General features: G+C 35.3%; 1 protein-coding gene across 2 annotated transcripts in view; it reads right to left on the bottom strand.

The window, feature by feature from the left end:
- ITFG1 (integrin alpha FG-GAP repeat containing 1) overlaps positions 1 to 15217 on the bottom strand; it is a 300650-nt gene that overhangs the window by 40916 nt on the left and 244517 nt on the right. For both annotated transcript variants that reach the window (XM_070451356.1, XM_070451355.1), the window contains exon 14: positions 9766 to 9844. In XM_070451356.1, coding sequence (XP_070307457.1) covers positions 9766 to 9844 — 79 coding nt within the window. The remainder of the gene's footprint in view (positions 1 to 9765; positions 9845 to 15217) is intronic.

Raw genomic sequence — 15217 nt, 5'->3', positions numbered from 1 at the left:
TGACATTTGGTGGAAAGAGAGTTTATTTCCAGTTTTGAGAGCCAATGGGATGGTGCTGATATTATAAAATTTGAAGTTCTGAGATATAAGAATGGGGAAAAGTTAGAGATTGAAAACATGAACAAAGGCCTTTATCTTGGAAGGTCTTTGAAGCTGGATAAATGGGAAACCAAACTGGATATGTATCAGATGCATAAAGGGCATAAGAAAAGATAAGGCTGGTAGGTAATTTAGGGTTCAATTATGAAAACCCTTGATTCTTAGGCAGAAGGAAGGCAGAAGGATATAAAAGCAAGAAACTAGATTTCTAAGAGATCTCAACATTCTAGAAACTAATCTCTATGTTACCGAGCACAACTGTTCAGGCAACTGTTATCTAAATTTACAATGAGCAATGTCAAGAGATTATGGGAAGATGAGAAAATATTGATCCATGATTTAGGTCTTTGTGGGAGTAGTGTGGGGACCTATGAGGCATTATGTTGAGTAGCACATTATCATTATGGGTCTGTAACATACATTTGTTTTCTTGTCATCTAGAAAGTCCAGATCAATAATGGAAAAAACATATGAGAGGATAAAAATTTAGAATTTTTGGGTAGAGCTAGTTTAAAAAGGGAAATACTTATGAGGAAGTTGTTAAAAACATAATTTGTGATTAAATTAGTACTTTCTTTAAATTTACTTATTTGACTTTATCTTATACTGTATATCTAATGAATTTAAGATAGGGAGTGGTGAAAAATTAATTAAGGAGATGCAAAATCTAGTTATTTTCAAATACCTTATTTTTTTTTCTTTTTTCCAAATGCCATTCTATTTCACCTTCGGAATTTTATTTCATTCTTGCATCTGTTCAGGGTATACTGAGTGGTTCTTATGTAACAGGCATTGTATACATAATATATTTGTGAATTTAAATCTTGACTGTAGCACTTAGCAGCTTTCTATGGTTCCTGTTGTGCATAACTTGGAAGTTAGAGGAAAACATGGCTAATGACAATAGTCCTTAAGTAAGACTTAGGAATAAGAAGGAATAGTATTACTGAGTAATGAGTGAGATTTTAAATTCCTTTACCAAATATACTTACATGTAGACAGAGTTTGCTGAGTTAATTTACACCTTGTAGGATGACAAAACATTTGCTAGCAGAAACCATAGAATAGACAAATTATATTCTTTGCCCCACTTTCTGTTCTCAAAGCTGTTATGTGGTAGTTTTCCCTTCAGTAGTAGTATTACAATCTAGTATCTATGATACTAGAACTCAGTTCATAAATACAATTCCATGAACTGATTTTTTTGGTTTCACCGACACTATAATTTCTTATTTTCTTTCTTTTGGTTTCCCAGAACATGACTTTGACTCACTTGTACTGTGCAGATGGGATTTTTAACTGCTCAACAGCTGAATAATTTGTAAACTTCCTTTGAAGTTTCTCAGACTTTCTGCATTTCTTATAATTGATTAATTTATAAATTCAACTTACAATTAAATGAAGAAGATATATCAGTACTGCTTACAAGCTATTTCATATTTCCCTCCCTCCCTTTCTTTCATTCCACTGAAAAAAAAAAATCATCATTAGCCATGCCCTCATCTTAATCTCTGTGGATTTGACAATCCCTATCAGATCTTTAGTTGGTATAAGATTAAGGAAAGGGAATGATTCTTCTTGTGAGAAGAATTCATTCTTTAAGATAAAAAGAATGTCACAGATAACCCAGCAGGGCATAACAACTCCATTCTCTTTTGTTATGAATTACGGTTTTTGACACAAAAATATGCCTGATTAAGTATTGTTCAAGCTAAAATTTCTGGGTATGACAATTTAAAGTATGATGAGTGATTAAAATAAAATAACCTAGGACTAAAAAATTCTTTTATAGATAATTACATGTGGATAAATGGAACATGACTATACTCGAGATAATTTCAGAAAATATGTAGGTGAGAAATGAACATAAAGAATAATACATTTTTTTTGATACTGGAAGATGTAATTAATTGACAGTGATTTACTAAAATGGAGAAACCTGAAAGGTTAAAATTTTAGAAAGACAATGTGCTTATTATGTGTTACAACAAATCATTTTTTCCTCAGTGCTTCTTTTACATCAGTCTGCCATATATTTTAACTGTTCTTATATTTGAGGCTTATGATGAAGGGTGTATAGTAGGTAAAGGTTACTAATGCTTTTCTCAGATATGTTAACAAATAGTAACTTTAGAGGACTAACGGGAAATAATTTTATAACAGCAGGGCTAAATAAGCAATTTAAGAGGTAGAAAAATACTTCTTGGTCTAATAATATTATTATTTAGAAATGATCAACAACCCACTAATGCACACAATCTGGCCTACATGCTCCGATCTACTAAGTTCTTATTTCATATTATTTAGGAAATTTGGGTTCTTATTGTAGATCTCTAGCTAATTTATAAGAGTAGTAAACAGTTATTTAGAAAATGACTCCTCTGTAATATAATTGTCTAATAACATTTAGCTATTGACTTAGCCAGGAAGTGGACCACAGAATACTTTGTAATAATGATAAAATCTGTCTATAAGCAAAAAGGATAATTAGGCCAGGCCTTTTCTGAATAACACGAAGGCAAGTTATTGTCTCTGACAGTGGCTTTCAAACATTTTTGACCACAGTCCACAATAAAAACTAAATTTTATGTCATCATCCAGTTAAGAACACAAACACTAAGACTTTCATGAAACAACACAAAATGTGGGATACTGTTGATATTTTTTACCTTTTATTCTATTAAATATAAGGTCCTTATCAGAATTCATTAAAATCATTTCATGACCCACTAATGAGTAGTCACCTTAACTGCTCTGTAAGAAAACCAGGGCTATTTATGTGGTCATTCTCTTCCTAGAGTAGAAAGTACTCTATAAGTAGGGCTGGATGGGTTGGAAGGTATGGCTTAACCAATTTCTTTAGATTCCAACATGCTTGAAAAGTAAAGTGAAAGTTGCTCGGTCGTGTCTGACTCTGCGACGCCCTGGACTGCAGCCCGCCAGGCTCCTCTGTCCATGGCGTTCTCCAGCCAGAAGACTGGAGTGGGTTACCATGCCCTTCTTCAGGTGGTCCTCCCAACCCAGGGGGCGAACCCAGGTCTCCCACTGCAGGCAGATTCTTTACCATCTTCCCTGAGCCAGGGAAGCCCATCAACATGCTTAATTAACATTTAAAGTAGAAATTTCATCCTTTAAATTTTGGCATAGGTTTTCACAATATTACTTCCTTAATTGCTACTTCCCTGTTTAGAATGTATATTTATGCATGAAATGTAGCATATGGTTAAAATATTTAAAAATATTTGTGATTATTTATTAACATATTTCTCAAATTAAATATATTTTTCATAGCAACATATGATCAGTGTAGTAAACTAAAATGCAAAAATTATATAAAGAAAATCCCACAACCAAAAGATAATCCTAGTAACATTTGTATATGTCATTTTATTTTTATATTTTTCCTATGCATGGGTATACTAAAGACATCTACACTTACACAATTAGATTATGCACACAGATGTGCGTCCTTCCCAAGTGTTAGACACTAAACATCTGTTCATCAAAAATTATTCTAAAATATTTTGCAGGCTGGAAACTATAATAAAATGTCATCATTTATTATTTCTCTATTTTTGGACATTTAGATTTCCCCAGTTTGCTACAGCCTTTTATTTTTGGCCATGAAAATGTATGCATTTATTTGATTTATTCATTCAGTTGCATTTATTTTTCTATAGATATTTTCTCCTTTGATTTTTTGCTTACAGATCCCTTCCCAGTCTAGGAAGAAGTAAATATTTAACTGAGTGAGAATAAGCCCAAAGTCCTGTTTTTGTTTCGTGCAACCACATTGAGGATACTGTTCCGTTTACTTAGAAACAGCAGTGGGTAGTAAGTATCATTGAATGGGTTTTTAACATCTAATTAGATATATTACTAGGTGTCAATGCCTGGCTTGTAGTAGAAGTTCAATAAATATATACTGTAAACAACAATCCCTATTAAAAAAATTTTCTGTATCTGATTTTAAGAGTAGTATTTTGGTAGGTTTAAATTTGCATAAAATTTACCTTTTTTTAAAAAAAAAAGCACTAAAAGTAGTAAATAGTTATGAAAATGTAACAAATAGGAAGTGAATCTCTTGAAATCTTGCTCTTCCAAGATAAATGTTAGCAATTTGATGAGCATTTTTCTAGATTTTTTTTCTATGAAGTATTATTCATTTAAGTACACAAAAAATATATCAAATATATCTTTACTGTTATCTTTACTGTTGGGGGAAAAAGAGCAAATTATCCAGTTATTGTATCCATATGTAAAACAATTTCACAGGAAACTAGAATAAAAAGAATGGAATTTTGCCATTTGCAACAACAAGGATGGACTCTGAGGGTATTATGCTTATTGAAGTAAGTCATAGAAAGACAAATACTGTGTTTTTACTTATATGGAGTTTAAAAAACAGAACAAACGAATACAACAAAAGAGAAACAGACTTATAGATACAGAATATAAACTAGTTGTTACCAGAGGGATGTGGAGAAGGAAATGGCAACCCACTCCAGTATTCTTGCCTGGAGAATCCCATGGACAGAGGATCCTGGTGGGCTATAGTTCATGGGGTCACAAGAGTTGGACACAACTTAGCAACTAAACCACCATCACCACCAGAGGGAAGAGCAGTGAGGTGATGGGCAATGGAGGGCATGGGAATTAAGAGTTAAGAACAACTAGGTATAAAATAAATAAGATACACAGGTATAATTTCAGCACAGGAAATATAACCAATATTTTATAATAACTTTAAATGAAATATAATCTGTAAAAATACTGAATAACTATATTATTATACCCCTGAAATTAATATAACACTAGTCAACTATACTTCAATTTAAAAAATTAGGACTAGCATAAATGCTGGAGAGGGTGTGGAGAAAAGGGAACCCTCTTACACTGTCGATGGGAATGCAAATTAGTACAGCCACTATGGAAAACAGTGTGGAGATTTCTTAAAAAGCTGGAAATAGAACTGCCATATGACCCAGCAATTCCACTTCTGGGCACACACACTGAGGAAACCAGATCTGAAAGAGACATGTGCACCCCAATGTTCATCGCAGCACTGTTTATAATAGCCAGGACATGGAAGCAACCTAGATGCCCATCAGCAGATGAATGAATGAGGAAGCTGTGGTACATATACACCATGGAATATTACTCAGCCATTAAAAAGAATTCATTTGAATCAGTTCTAATGAGATGGATGAAACTGGAGCCCATTATACAGAGCAAAGTAAGCCAGAAAGATAAAGACCCAGTATACTAACATATATATATGGAATTTAGAAAGATGGTAATGATAACCCTATATGCAAAACAGAAAAAGAGACACAGATGTATAGAACAGACTTTTGGACTCTGTGGGAGAAGGCGAGGGTGGGATGTTTCAAGAGAACAGCATCGAAACATGTATATTATCTAAGGTGAAACAGATCACCAGCCCAGGTTGGATGCATGAGACAAGTGCTCAGGCCTGGTGCACTGGGAAGACCCAGAGGGATCGGGTGGAGAGGGAGGTGGGAGGGGGGACCGGGATGGGGAATACATGTAAATCCATGGCTAATTCATTTCAATGTATGACAAAAACCACTGCAATGATGTAAAGTAATTAGCCTCCAACTAATAAAAATAAATGGAAAAAAAAAAAAATTAAAAAAAAATACAATAAAGGAAAAAAATTAGGACTAGCTGTATGGACATGGAAAGATTTAAATAATGTATTATTATATGAAAAAAAAAGACAAGTCTTTAAAAAACTGATCTACCTTTATAAAAATAAAGAGATTTCCCCCCATTTTAAACCATCAGTGCATTCCTGTGATAATCACCTGCTTGACGGTCTTAAGAAATTCTTTCAAAATACAAATGTAATTAAATGAATAGTATTTTTGATAGCAGTTTTGACTGATAGTTTGCAAGTGGGCTAAATTTTCGGCTTTAGATATGCTGACTTTGTATTGTTGTTGTTGCTCAGTCCCTAAGTCGTGTCTGAGTCCTTGTGACCCCATGGTCTGCAGAACTCCAGGCTCCTCTGCCCTCCACTATCTCCCGGAATTTGTTCAAATTCACACCCACTGAGTTGGTGTTGCTATCTAACGACCTCTTCCTCTGTTGCCCTGTTCTCCTTTTTCCTTCAATCTTTCCCAGCATCAAAGTCTTTTCCAATAAGTTGGCTCTTCACATCAGGTGGCCAGAGTACTGGAGTTTCAGCTTCAGCATCAGGCCTTCCAATGAATATTCAGGGTTGATTTCTTTTATGACTGACTGGTTTGATCTTGCAGGTCTAGAGACTCTCAAGAGTCTTCTCCAGCACCACAAATGGAAAGCATTAATTCTTCAGTGCTCAGCCTTCAGTGCTTTTCTGCTTCTGTTAGGTCCTTGCTGTTTCTGTCCTTTATTGTGCCCATCTTTGCATGAACTGTTCCCTTGGTATCTCCAATTTTCTTGAACAGATCTCTAGTCTTCCCCATTCTATTGTTTTCCTCTATTTCTTTGCATTGTTCATTTAAGGAGGCCTGTTTATTTCTCCTTGCTATTCTCTGGAACTCTGCAGTCAGTTGGGTATATCTTTCTCTTTCTCCCTTGCTTTTGGCTTCTGTTCTTTTCTGATCTACTGGTAAAGCCTCCTCAAACAACCACTTTGCCTTCTTGCATTTCTTTTTCTTTGGGATGGCTTTGGTCAGTGCCTCCTGTATCATGTTACATACCTCCATACATAGTTCTTCAGGCACTCTGTCTACCAGATCTAATCCCTTGAATCTATTCATCTCCTCCACCATATAAACGAAAGGGATTTAATGCAGGTCATACCCGAATGGCTTAGTGCTCTTCCCTGCTTTCTTCAATTTAAGGCTGAATTTTGCAATAAGGAGCTCATGATCTGAGCCACAATCAGCTCCAGGTCTTGATTTTGCTTATTTTATATAAAGCTTCTCCATCTTCAGCTGCAAATAACATAATCAATCTGATTTCTGTATTGCCCACCTGGTGATATCCATGTGTAGAGTCATCTTTTGGCTTATTGGAAAAGTGTATTTGCTATGATCAGCATGTTCTCTTGACAAAACTCTATTATTCTTTGCCCTGCTTCATTTTGTGCTCCATGGCCACACTTGCCTGTTATTTTGGGTATCTCTTGACTTACTACTTTTGCATTCCAATCCCCTATGATGAAAAGGACACCAAAGGACATTTAGTGTTAGTTCTAGAAATTGATGTAGGTCTTCAGAGAACTGGTCAACTTCAGTTTCTTCAGCATTAATGGCTAGGTCATAGACTTGGATTACTGTGATGCTGAATGGTTTGCCTTGGAAATGAACTGAGATCATTCTGTTGTTTTTGAGACTGCACCCAAGTACTATGTTTTGGACTCTTTTGTTGACTCTGAGGCCTACTCCATTTCTTCTAAGGGATTCTTGCCCACAGTAATAGATACAATGGTCTCCTGAATTAAATTCGTCCATTTTCATCCATTTTAGTTCACTGATTTTAAGGTGTTGATGTTGTCTCTTGTCTTCTCCTGCATGACCACATCCCATTTACCTTGTTTAATGGACCTAATGTTCCAGGTTCCTATGCAGGATTGTTTTCACAGCACTGCACTGTATTTTCACCAACATCATTTTCACATCCACAACTGACATTCTTTCTGCTTTGCCCTAGTCGTTTAATTCTTTCTGGAACTATTAGTAATTGCCCTATGCTGTTCCCTAGTAGCATACTGTACACCGTCTGACCTGGGGGCCTCATCTTCCGGTGTCATATCTTTTTGCTTTTTGATATTGTTCATGGGGTTCTCAAGGCAAGACTACTGGAGTGGATTGCCATTTCCTCCTCCAGTGAAGCATGTTTTGTCAGAACTCTTCACTGTGACCCATCCGTCTTGGGTGGCCCTGCACAGCATGGGTCATAGTTTCATTGAGTTATGCCAGTCCCTTTGCCATGACAAGGCTGTGATCCATACAGGAGTAGCTTTGTAAACTAGCTATAAAATTATATTAGCTTTATGAAGTTATATTAGCTTCATAACATGAATGAATAGCTTCATAACATGAATGAATAGCTTCATCTTTTTCAGCATTCTGAAACATTTAATCTAGAACTGAAATTATCGGCATCTTGCAAGTCTGAAAGAGGGCCGTCCCTGGTGGTGCAGTGATTGAGAATCCACCTTCCGGTGCAGGGCACATGGGTTCGATCCCTGCTCATGGAGCCAGGGCCCCGCATGCTGTGGGGCCGCTGTGACCAGGTCATAGAGCCCATGCTCTCTGCAGCACGTGCACCACAGTGTGCTATACCCAAGGCCCAGTGCAGGCAAAGGTAAAATAAATGTGTTTTACAAAAGGAAGTCTGAAAGAGTTAATTGATAAAAAATAAAGCCAGTTTGTCTTGGAATCTATTGTACAGTTTAATATACATAGGTTTTAAAGTGTAATTTGTTCAAATCATCTATATCCAGATTTAAGTTTCTTTGACTGACAGTGGTATATCAACATATTTGACTATACAATTGATTCTTGAATAACACAAGTTTGAACTGCTCAGGTCTGCTCATATGCAGATTTTTCTCAATAGTAAATACTACAGTCCTACATAATGCACACTTGGCTGAATTGAAGGATATAGAGGAATTAGGCCCAACTATTGATCATAGGCAGATTTTCAACTGCACAGAGGGTTGGTGCACCTAACCTCCTGTGTTGTTCAAGGGTAAACTGTAATTGAGTTTGTCAGTTTCTCCTTGAATTTTTCAGTTTTTGTTTTATGGAATGTTTCTGTGCTGATGAAGCAGCATGATGACAGTGTTAAATGTGTACAATTAGCTTAAAAGGAAGTGCACTCTGGCATATTTAATAAAATTATATACAATGAAAATTGTCATATAATGAGTTCTTTTTTAATTTAGTTCATTTAAAAATGGAGGAGTAACAATACCTCTGTTTACATGTACTTCATGGTTAGGACTTGAGCAGTCTCAAAGAAGCATATGTTGTATGCAAGGATTCGTTTTCCTTCTTAGAGAACTGAAATGTTTGGACCTTATCTCAGTCAGCTAAGCCACTGTTAAGATCAGACATCCTTTGCTTTGTATTATTTCCCATTTGCTTTGATTGCATTTCCTTTTATCAAATGTAAAACAAGATTTTTCCTTATAGCCACATATCAAAACAATTTACATGTTATATAAATTTGTATAATAGTCCATTTTCTATTCAACATATGAAAAAAACTAGGATTAACCTAGTAAATTGAATCCTAATTTTTACTTCTTTTAAGATGAGCTCTGTTAACTAATTCACCACTTCATACTTTGATCAAGATATCTCAAGTAATCATTCCTAACCTCTGTTACTTCAAATGAAAATTAAGGACAATGATTTGGCTACATACATTAGGAATATATAAAGAATTTAGTGTTAATATATTTGTCACAAGGACTTTTTGTAATCTACTGATGTAAGTACACAGAAAGACAGGTATAATATAAAAAGTGAAGATTTTATAAAGAGTGTGAAAACAGAACGATAATTTTTGCCATTCAGTTTACTTTGTTAATATTTGGTTGGCCAAAAAGTTTGTGTGGGTTTTTCTGGAAGATGTTACAAAATTTTTGGCCAACCCAATATATTGATTAAATGTACTATTATGCATATCTAGTCTTACCTGAACCATTTTTGAGATATCCATTTGCATCTACAGTTGTATACATGATGTAAGGTCCAGGTTGATTTACTCCAAAGGGCTACAATAAAAAAGAAATAGTTAAGCCTTGGAAAGTAAATGCATCATCAGAAGTTTCAGGCAAATCTATTCCAAAAAGTAAATACTTCTATATAAAATTCGTACATATTAGGTAGCAGTTAGAGAACATGTTCATAAATAGATAACCAGTGTTATCTATTAAAAAACCTTGTATTAGTAAAAAATTCTTAACTTTAAATGATTTGGTAATTTTATTTATATAGTCCATTAATTTTATTGGATAGTTCTAAAATCTAATAATGTATCTTCTTTATTACATAAAGATGAATATTTAAGGAAGAATTTTCTTTACTACTTTTGGTCCCACCTTGAGTAGTTTTATTATGACATTTCTGTTGACTATAGCATTGCTTTCCCCTTCGGGAATGAACTGGAATAGTTTATATTTTCCCAGTAAATATAAATAAAATCCATCCATTGTAATCCTAATAGAATAAAAAATACTGACGAGTAGTTCTAAAACATTTTACATCCTGCACTAGACTTAGAGAATACATTCTTTTCCAGTTAAGGAAAATGTAAGTTTTATCATATATATATACATGTTAAAATATATTTGGTTATGCCTCTTTTAAATTTCTATGTGAATGGAACCATACTTTATGTATCCTTCTGTGACTGTTTAAAAAATATATTAATGTGAGACTCATCCATGATTAACCATGTACTATAGTTCAAGGTTGTATTCTACTGCATGATTATAGCATAAATATTTTTCATTCTTTTGTTGATCAACACTTATTTCCATTTTCTTTGGCCATGATAAACATGGCATTCTTATGTATGTCACCTGATGCACAGGTGGAGAGTCCTCCACTGCATGATTATAGCACAAATATTTTTCATTCTTTTGTTGATCAACACTCATTTCCATTATTTTTGCCATGATAAACATGGTATTCTTATGTATGGCACCCAATGCATAAATGCAAACATTTATCACTTCTACTAGCTGTAAATTACTTCACACGCTTAGTAACAAACATCACTAATGTGATATACACTTCTTAATACAAAATATTTCGTCTCTTATGGGTTTGTTTCTTTGGAATGGTGAATGCTCTTTAATATTTTAAACCTGTCTCATTGCAGTGAGGCTTGGAGATAATACTTGTGAGACTATATTTATCACAGTGTTGTAACCTCAGATTCATTTTATTACCCATGGTCGAGTTTATGTACTGGAAGACTGGTATCTTAGGCTATAAGTACTGTATTTTGTGAAACTTCCCACTTAAATTCTTGAATATTTTTTTCTAATCCATATTTGGAAAATTTCATACTCCTATCTATAATATCTTATTTTACAGATTTTATAAGTTTTTTCTTTTGTCCTACAGTCAATTGAAAAAAATCATATAAGCAAGTCTCTGTTATGAGTCCTAAAGCTGAAATTAACTTCCTACCATGCACCAGTCACTCTGACATTGAAAAACAAGAATCCAGAAATCCAGACGTGATTCCTCCATACAACAGTTCTCAAAGTGTGGTGCAAGTACCCTTGGGGTCCAAAAACCCCATTGGTAAAAAGTGTGGGTAATTAGCAGCAACACTAAAGAACAAAATAGCAAAATGGCAGACAGAAATCTACCTTACTAGTAATTATATTAAATGTAAATAGATTAAACACTGCTATCAAAAGGCAGAGATGAGCAGGATAGAACAACATCATCCAAGTATATGCTGTCTATAAAAGACACACTTTAAAAACAAATGTTTTTACAACAAATAGGCTGAAGTAAGTAAAAGCATGGAAAAGATATACCATGCAAACAGTAACCAAATAAGAGCTGGAGTAGCCACATTAATATCAGACAAAAGAGACTTTAACATACAAATGTTACTGGAGATAGAAAATGGGAGTTTATAACAACTAAAGAGTCAATCCATCAAGAAGACAAAATTATAAACATAAATGTACCTAACTGAGCTCTCAAATATATGAGGTATTGATGGTTGAAATAGATAACAATAGGGGATACTCTTAGAATTACTAATAATGACACTAGTGTCATTGATGGAAAGACTGATAAAGCATAAGACCCATAAGGAAACAGAAGACTTGGACAACACTAGAATAGATTTAGTAGACTAGAACACCATGCAGCTTTAGCAGAGTACATACTCTTCTCAAACATACAAGGAACATTCTCTAAGGGGAAACATATACTAGATCATAAAACAAGTTCCAATCAATGTAAAAGTACTGAAATTTTTACCAAGTTTGTTCTCTGACCACAACAGAATTAAACTGGAAGTCAGTAACAGAGCCCACGCACAACAATGAAGAGCTTTTGCACTGCAATGAAGACGCAGTGCAGCAAAAAAAGAAAAGAAAACAAACAAAAACAACCACAGAAACAAACATGAGGAATTCATAAATGAGTGGAAATTTAACAACAGACTTCTAAATAACCAGTAAGTTATGTGACAGAGTTGGAAAAATTCACTGATATAGCTTCAAATTCCATATTACAACTAACTTAAGTAACTGCTACTGTTGAATTTCAGGAAATTATTATGTAATAAAACAGAGGTTAATATGTAATGGTTTTATTGTTTTAAAATGATTTAATAGAATTATTTAAAATTGTTCCAGTTTTAATTTCAAATAGAAATACTGATAAACAAAACTCACCTAAGAACAACTATTTGGAGTGTTCAGAATAAGAAGTTTCGAGAACTGCTGCTCTGTACTGTGTACATAATGAGTAATTCATCCTTACTCTGCCTTCCCAATGGACATGATATGACTGATACCTGAGCCTACGTGTTTGGTTTCTTACCCCTTGGGAGGCATGCATGCGCAGCTGCTCAGTTGTGTCTGACTCTTTGCCCTCCCATGGACTGCAGCCCACCAGGCTCCACTGTCCATGGGATTTTCCTGGCATGAATCCTAGAGTAGGTTGCCATTTCCTCCTCCAGGGGATCTTCCTGACCCAGGGATTGAACCTGCATCTCCTGCATTGGCAGGAGGATTCTCTACCACTGAGTCACTGGGAAAGCCCTCTTACCCCTTATATCATAGCATTTAACATGTTTTAGGAACACAACTTATTGGGAGCAGAAGCTCAGAAGCAGAAGACTAAAATTAGAGCCAGTACTGGGGGGAACACTTAAACTGATTGAGAAATTGCTGGAGAATCAGTGTGAACTAATTTGAGAGTTCCTATTTAACCTGTAGAGGAGGGTAAGCTGAGCAGCACTTGTGCAAGTCACAGCTTAGGGACACAGGCTCACTAAAGTCTGAGATTTAATCAGAGGATTATAGGATGCTTTTCCTACCATAGTTTTATACTTTACCACCACATCAATTGGGCTCCTAGTAATGAGATTACAGTTAAAAGATCTGAAGAGCTCTGATCCATTCAAGGGTGACACAAAGACAACAGAGACAAAAACAAAGATGCTAGAGGAAAACTCTGTCTCTTGACAGCACAGCTACTGCGAACGGGAACAGTCTTAACTCCTAGCAGATAAACATAAACCCTTATCACGAAGGCTTATCTACCACAGTTCCTTTCACCCAGTACATGTATGGTGCTCAAAAAAAATTTCAAAGCATGCCAAAAGGCAGAAAACAAAGTGTGAGAGGACAAAGCAAGCATCAGAACCAGACTCAGATATGGCGATGCTGGAATTATCAGACCAGAAATTAAAGTAACTATGATTAATATGATAACACCTCTAATGGACAAAAGTAGACAATATGCAATAAAAGGTGGTTAATGTAGCAGAGAGATGGAAATGCCAAGAAAGAATCTAAAGGAAATGGTAGAAATAAAAAATACTGCAATAGAAATGAAAAATGCCTTTGATGAGCTCATCAGTAGACTGCATACAGATGAGGAAAGGATCAATAAGCCTGAAGATATATCAATAGAAACTTCCAAAACTGAATTGCAAAGAGAAAAACTAATGAAAATTTGGAACAGACATATCTAAGAACTGTGGGACAGTTATCAAAGGTGTAACATATGTATTGTGGGACTATCAAAAGGAAAAGGGAAAAAAGAACCGAAGAAATATTTGAGGAAATAATATAAGAATTTTCCAAAATTAGTGACAGACACCAAACCACAGATCCAGGAAGTTTAGAGAATACCAAACAGGAAAAATACCTAAAAACCTATATCTATACATATCACACTCAAATCAGTAGAAAGTCAAAGACAAAGAGAAAATCCTGAAAGTACCCTAAGAAAAGGTGTAAAGGAATCCATGTAACACTATGATACAATCAGAAATACTCATTTGAGGTTCACGACAATGAATCAGTGGTGGTGACAACATTCATGGCTGTATATTTTTCTTTAGAAATGCCTAATAGCCTAGAGCTGGGAGTGAACAAGAGAGACAGTTGGATTAATCCAGGGGTGTAACTTTGCCAGGCAGGTAGAGGAAAAGCATAGTGCTTATGGGAGTTAAACACAGTGGCAAAAGTGATGGTTGATATATGGTAGCTAAATAAGGAGGGAGGTACAGAAAACAGGTTGATACAGGTAGGTCAAGAAACTAACAGATTTAAAATTGAATAGGTATAGTTATAATAACAAGTGTGAGAAGACTGGAAAAAATAGCTTTGATTAGAGTTGATGGATGGCACTGAGATTTCAAAAGTTAAACATTTCTGGTAGATAAGGTCTATCATTATAGCGGTAAAGAATCCACCTACAAGTCAGGAGAAACGGGTAGCCACGGGTTTGATCCTTGGGTTGGGAAGATCCCCTAGAGGAGGAAATGGCAACCCACTCCAGTATTCTTGCTGGGAAGATCCCATGGACAGAGGAGCCAGGTGGGCTACAGTTCACAGGGTCGCAAAGAGTCAGACACAACTGAGCGACCGAACACAAAGCAAACGAATCACAGGGCCTATCACACGGACACGGGAGTGAGCAGTTAAAGCTGAATGAAGATGAAGGAGTCTGGAAACAAAGGAATTTGGGTGAGATGAATTGCTGACTTAAATATTCTTTCCTCTCTCCATATATCAGACAGGTTGCCTGTAGCAGGTGGGAATATATAGGCAGCAGAACAGTATTTATTTAATTCATAATTTAACTCAAGTGGTAAGAATATCATATGGTATGCACCTTTTCCTCTTAGTCTCATACTTGGTCATATCTAACATAACATTTTCTACTATGATCAAGTGGATCTGATATCAAAGCAATATGAAGAAGGCCCACTTTATCATGAAATAAATAATTTCACAAGTGGGCATATGTTTGATATATGGAAAACTGGGGTAGTGTGTATTTGTTTCTTTTAGTTTGCCATAAAATTGTGATCTATGATATCAGTGGGGAAGGAAAATGATAGATGTGAAGGGCAGTTCAACAGGATCTGAACT

Source organism: Odocoileus virginianus, chromosome 20, assembly GCF_023699985.2.
Source record: "Odocoileus virginianus isolate 20LAN1187 ecotype Illinois chromosome 20, Ovbor_1.2, whole genome shotgun sequence".
In the NCBI taxonomy this organism is placed as follows: Eukaryota; Metazoa; Chordata; class Mammalia; order Artiodactyla; family Cervidae; genus Odocoileus; species Odocoileus virginianus.
Note: the sequence above shows the minus strand (reverse complement) of the source record. Positions and strands in the feature narration are given on the sequence as shown.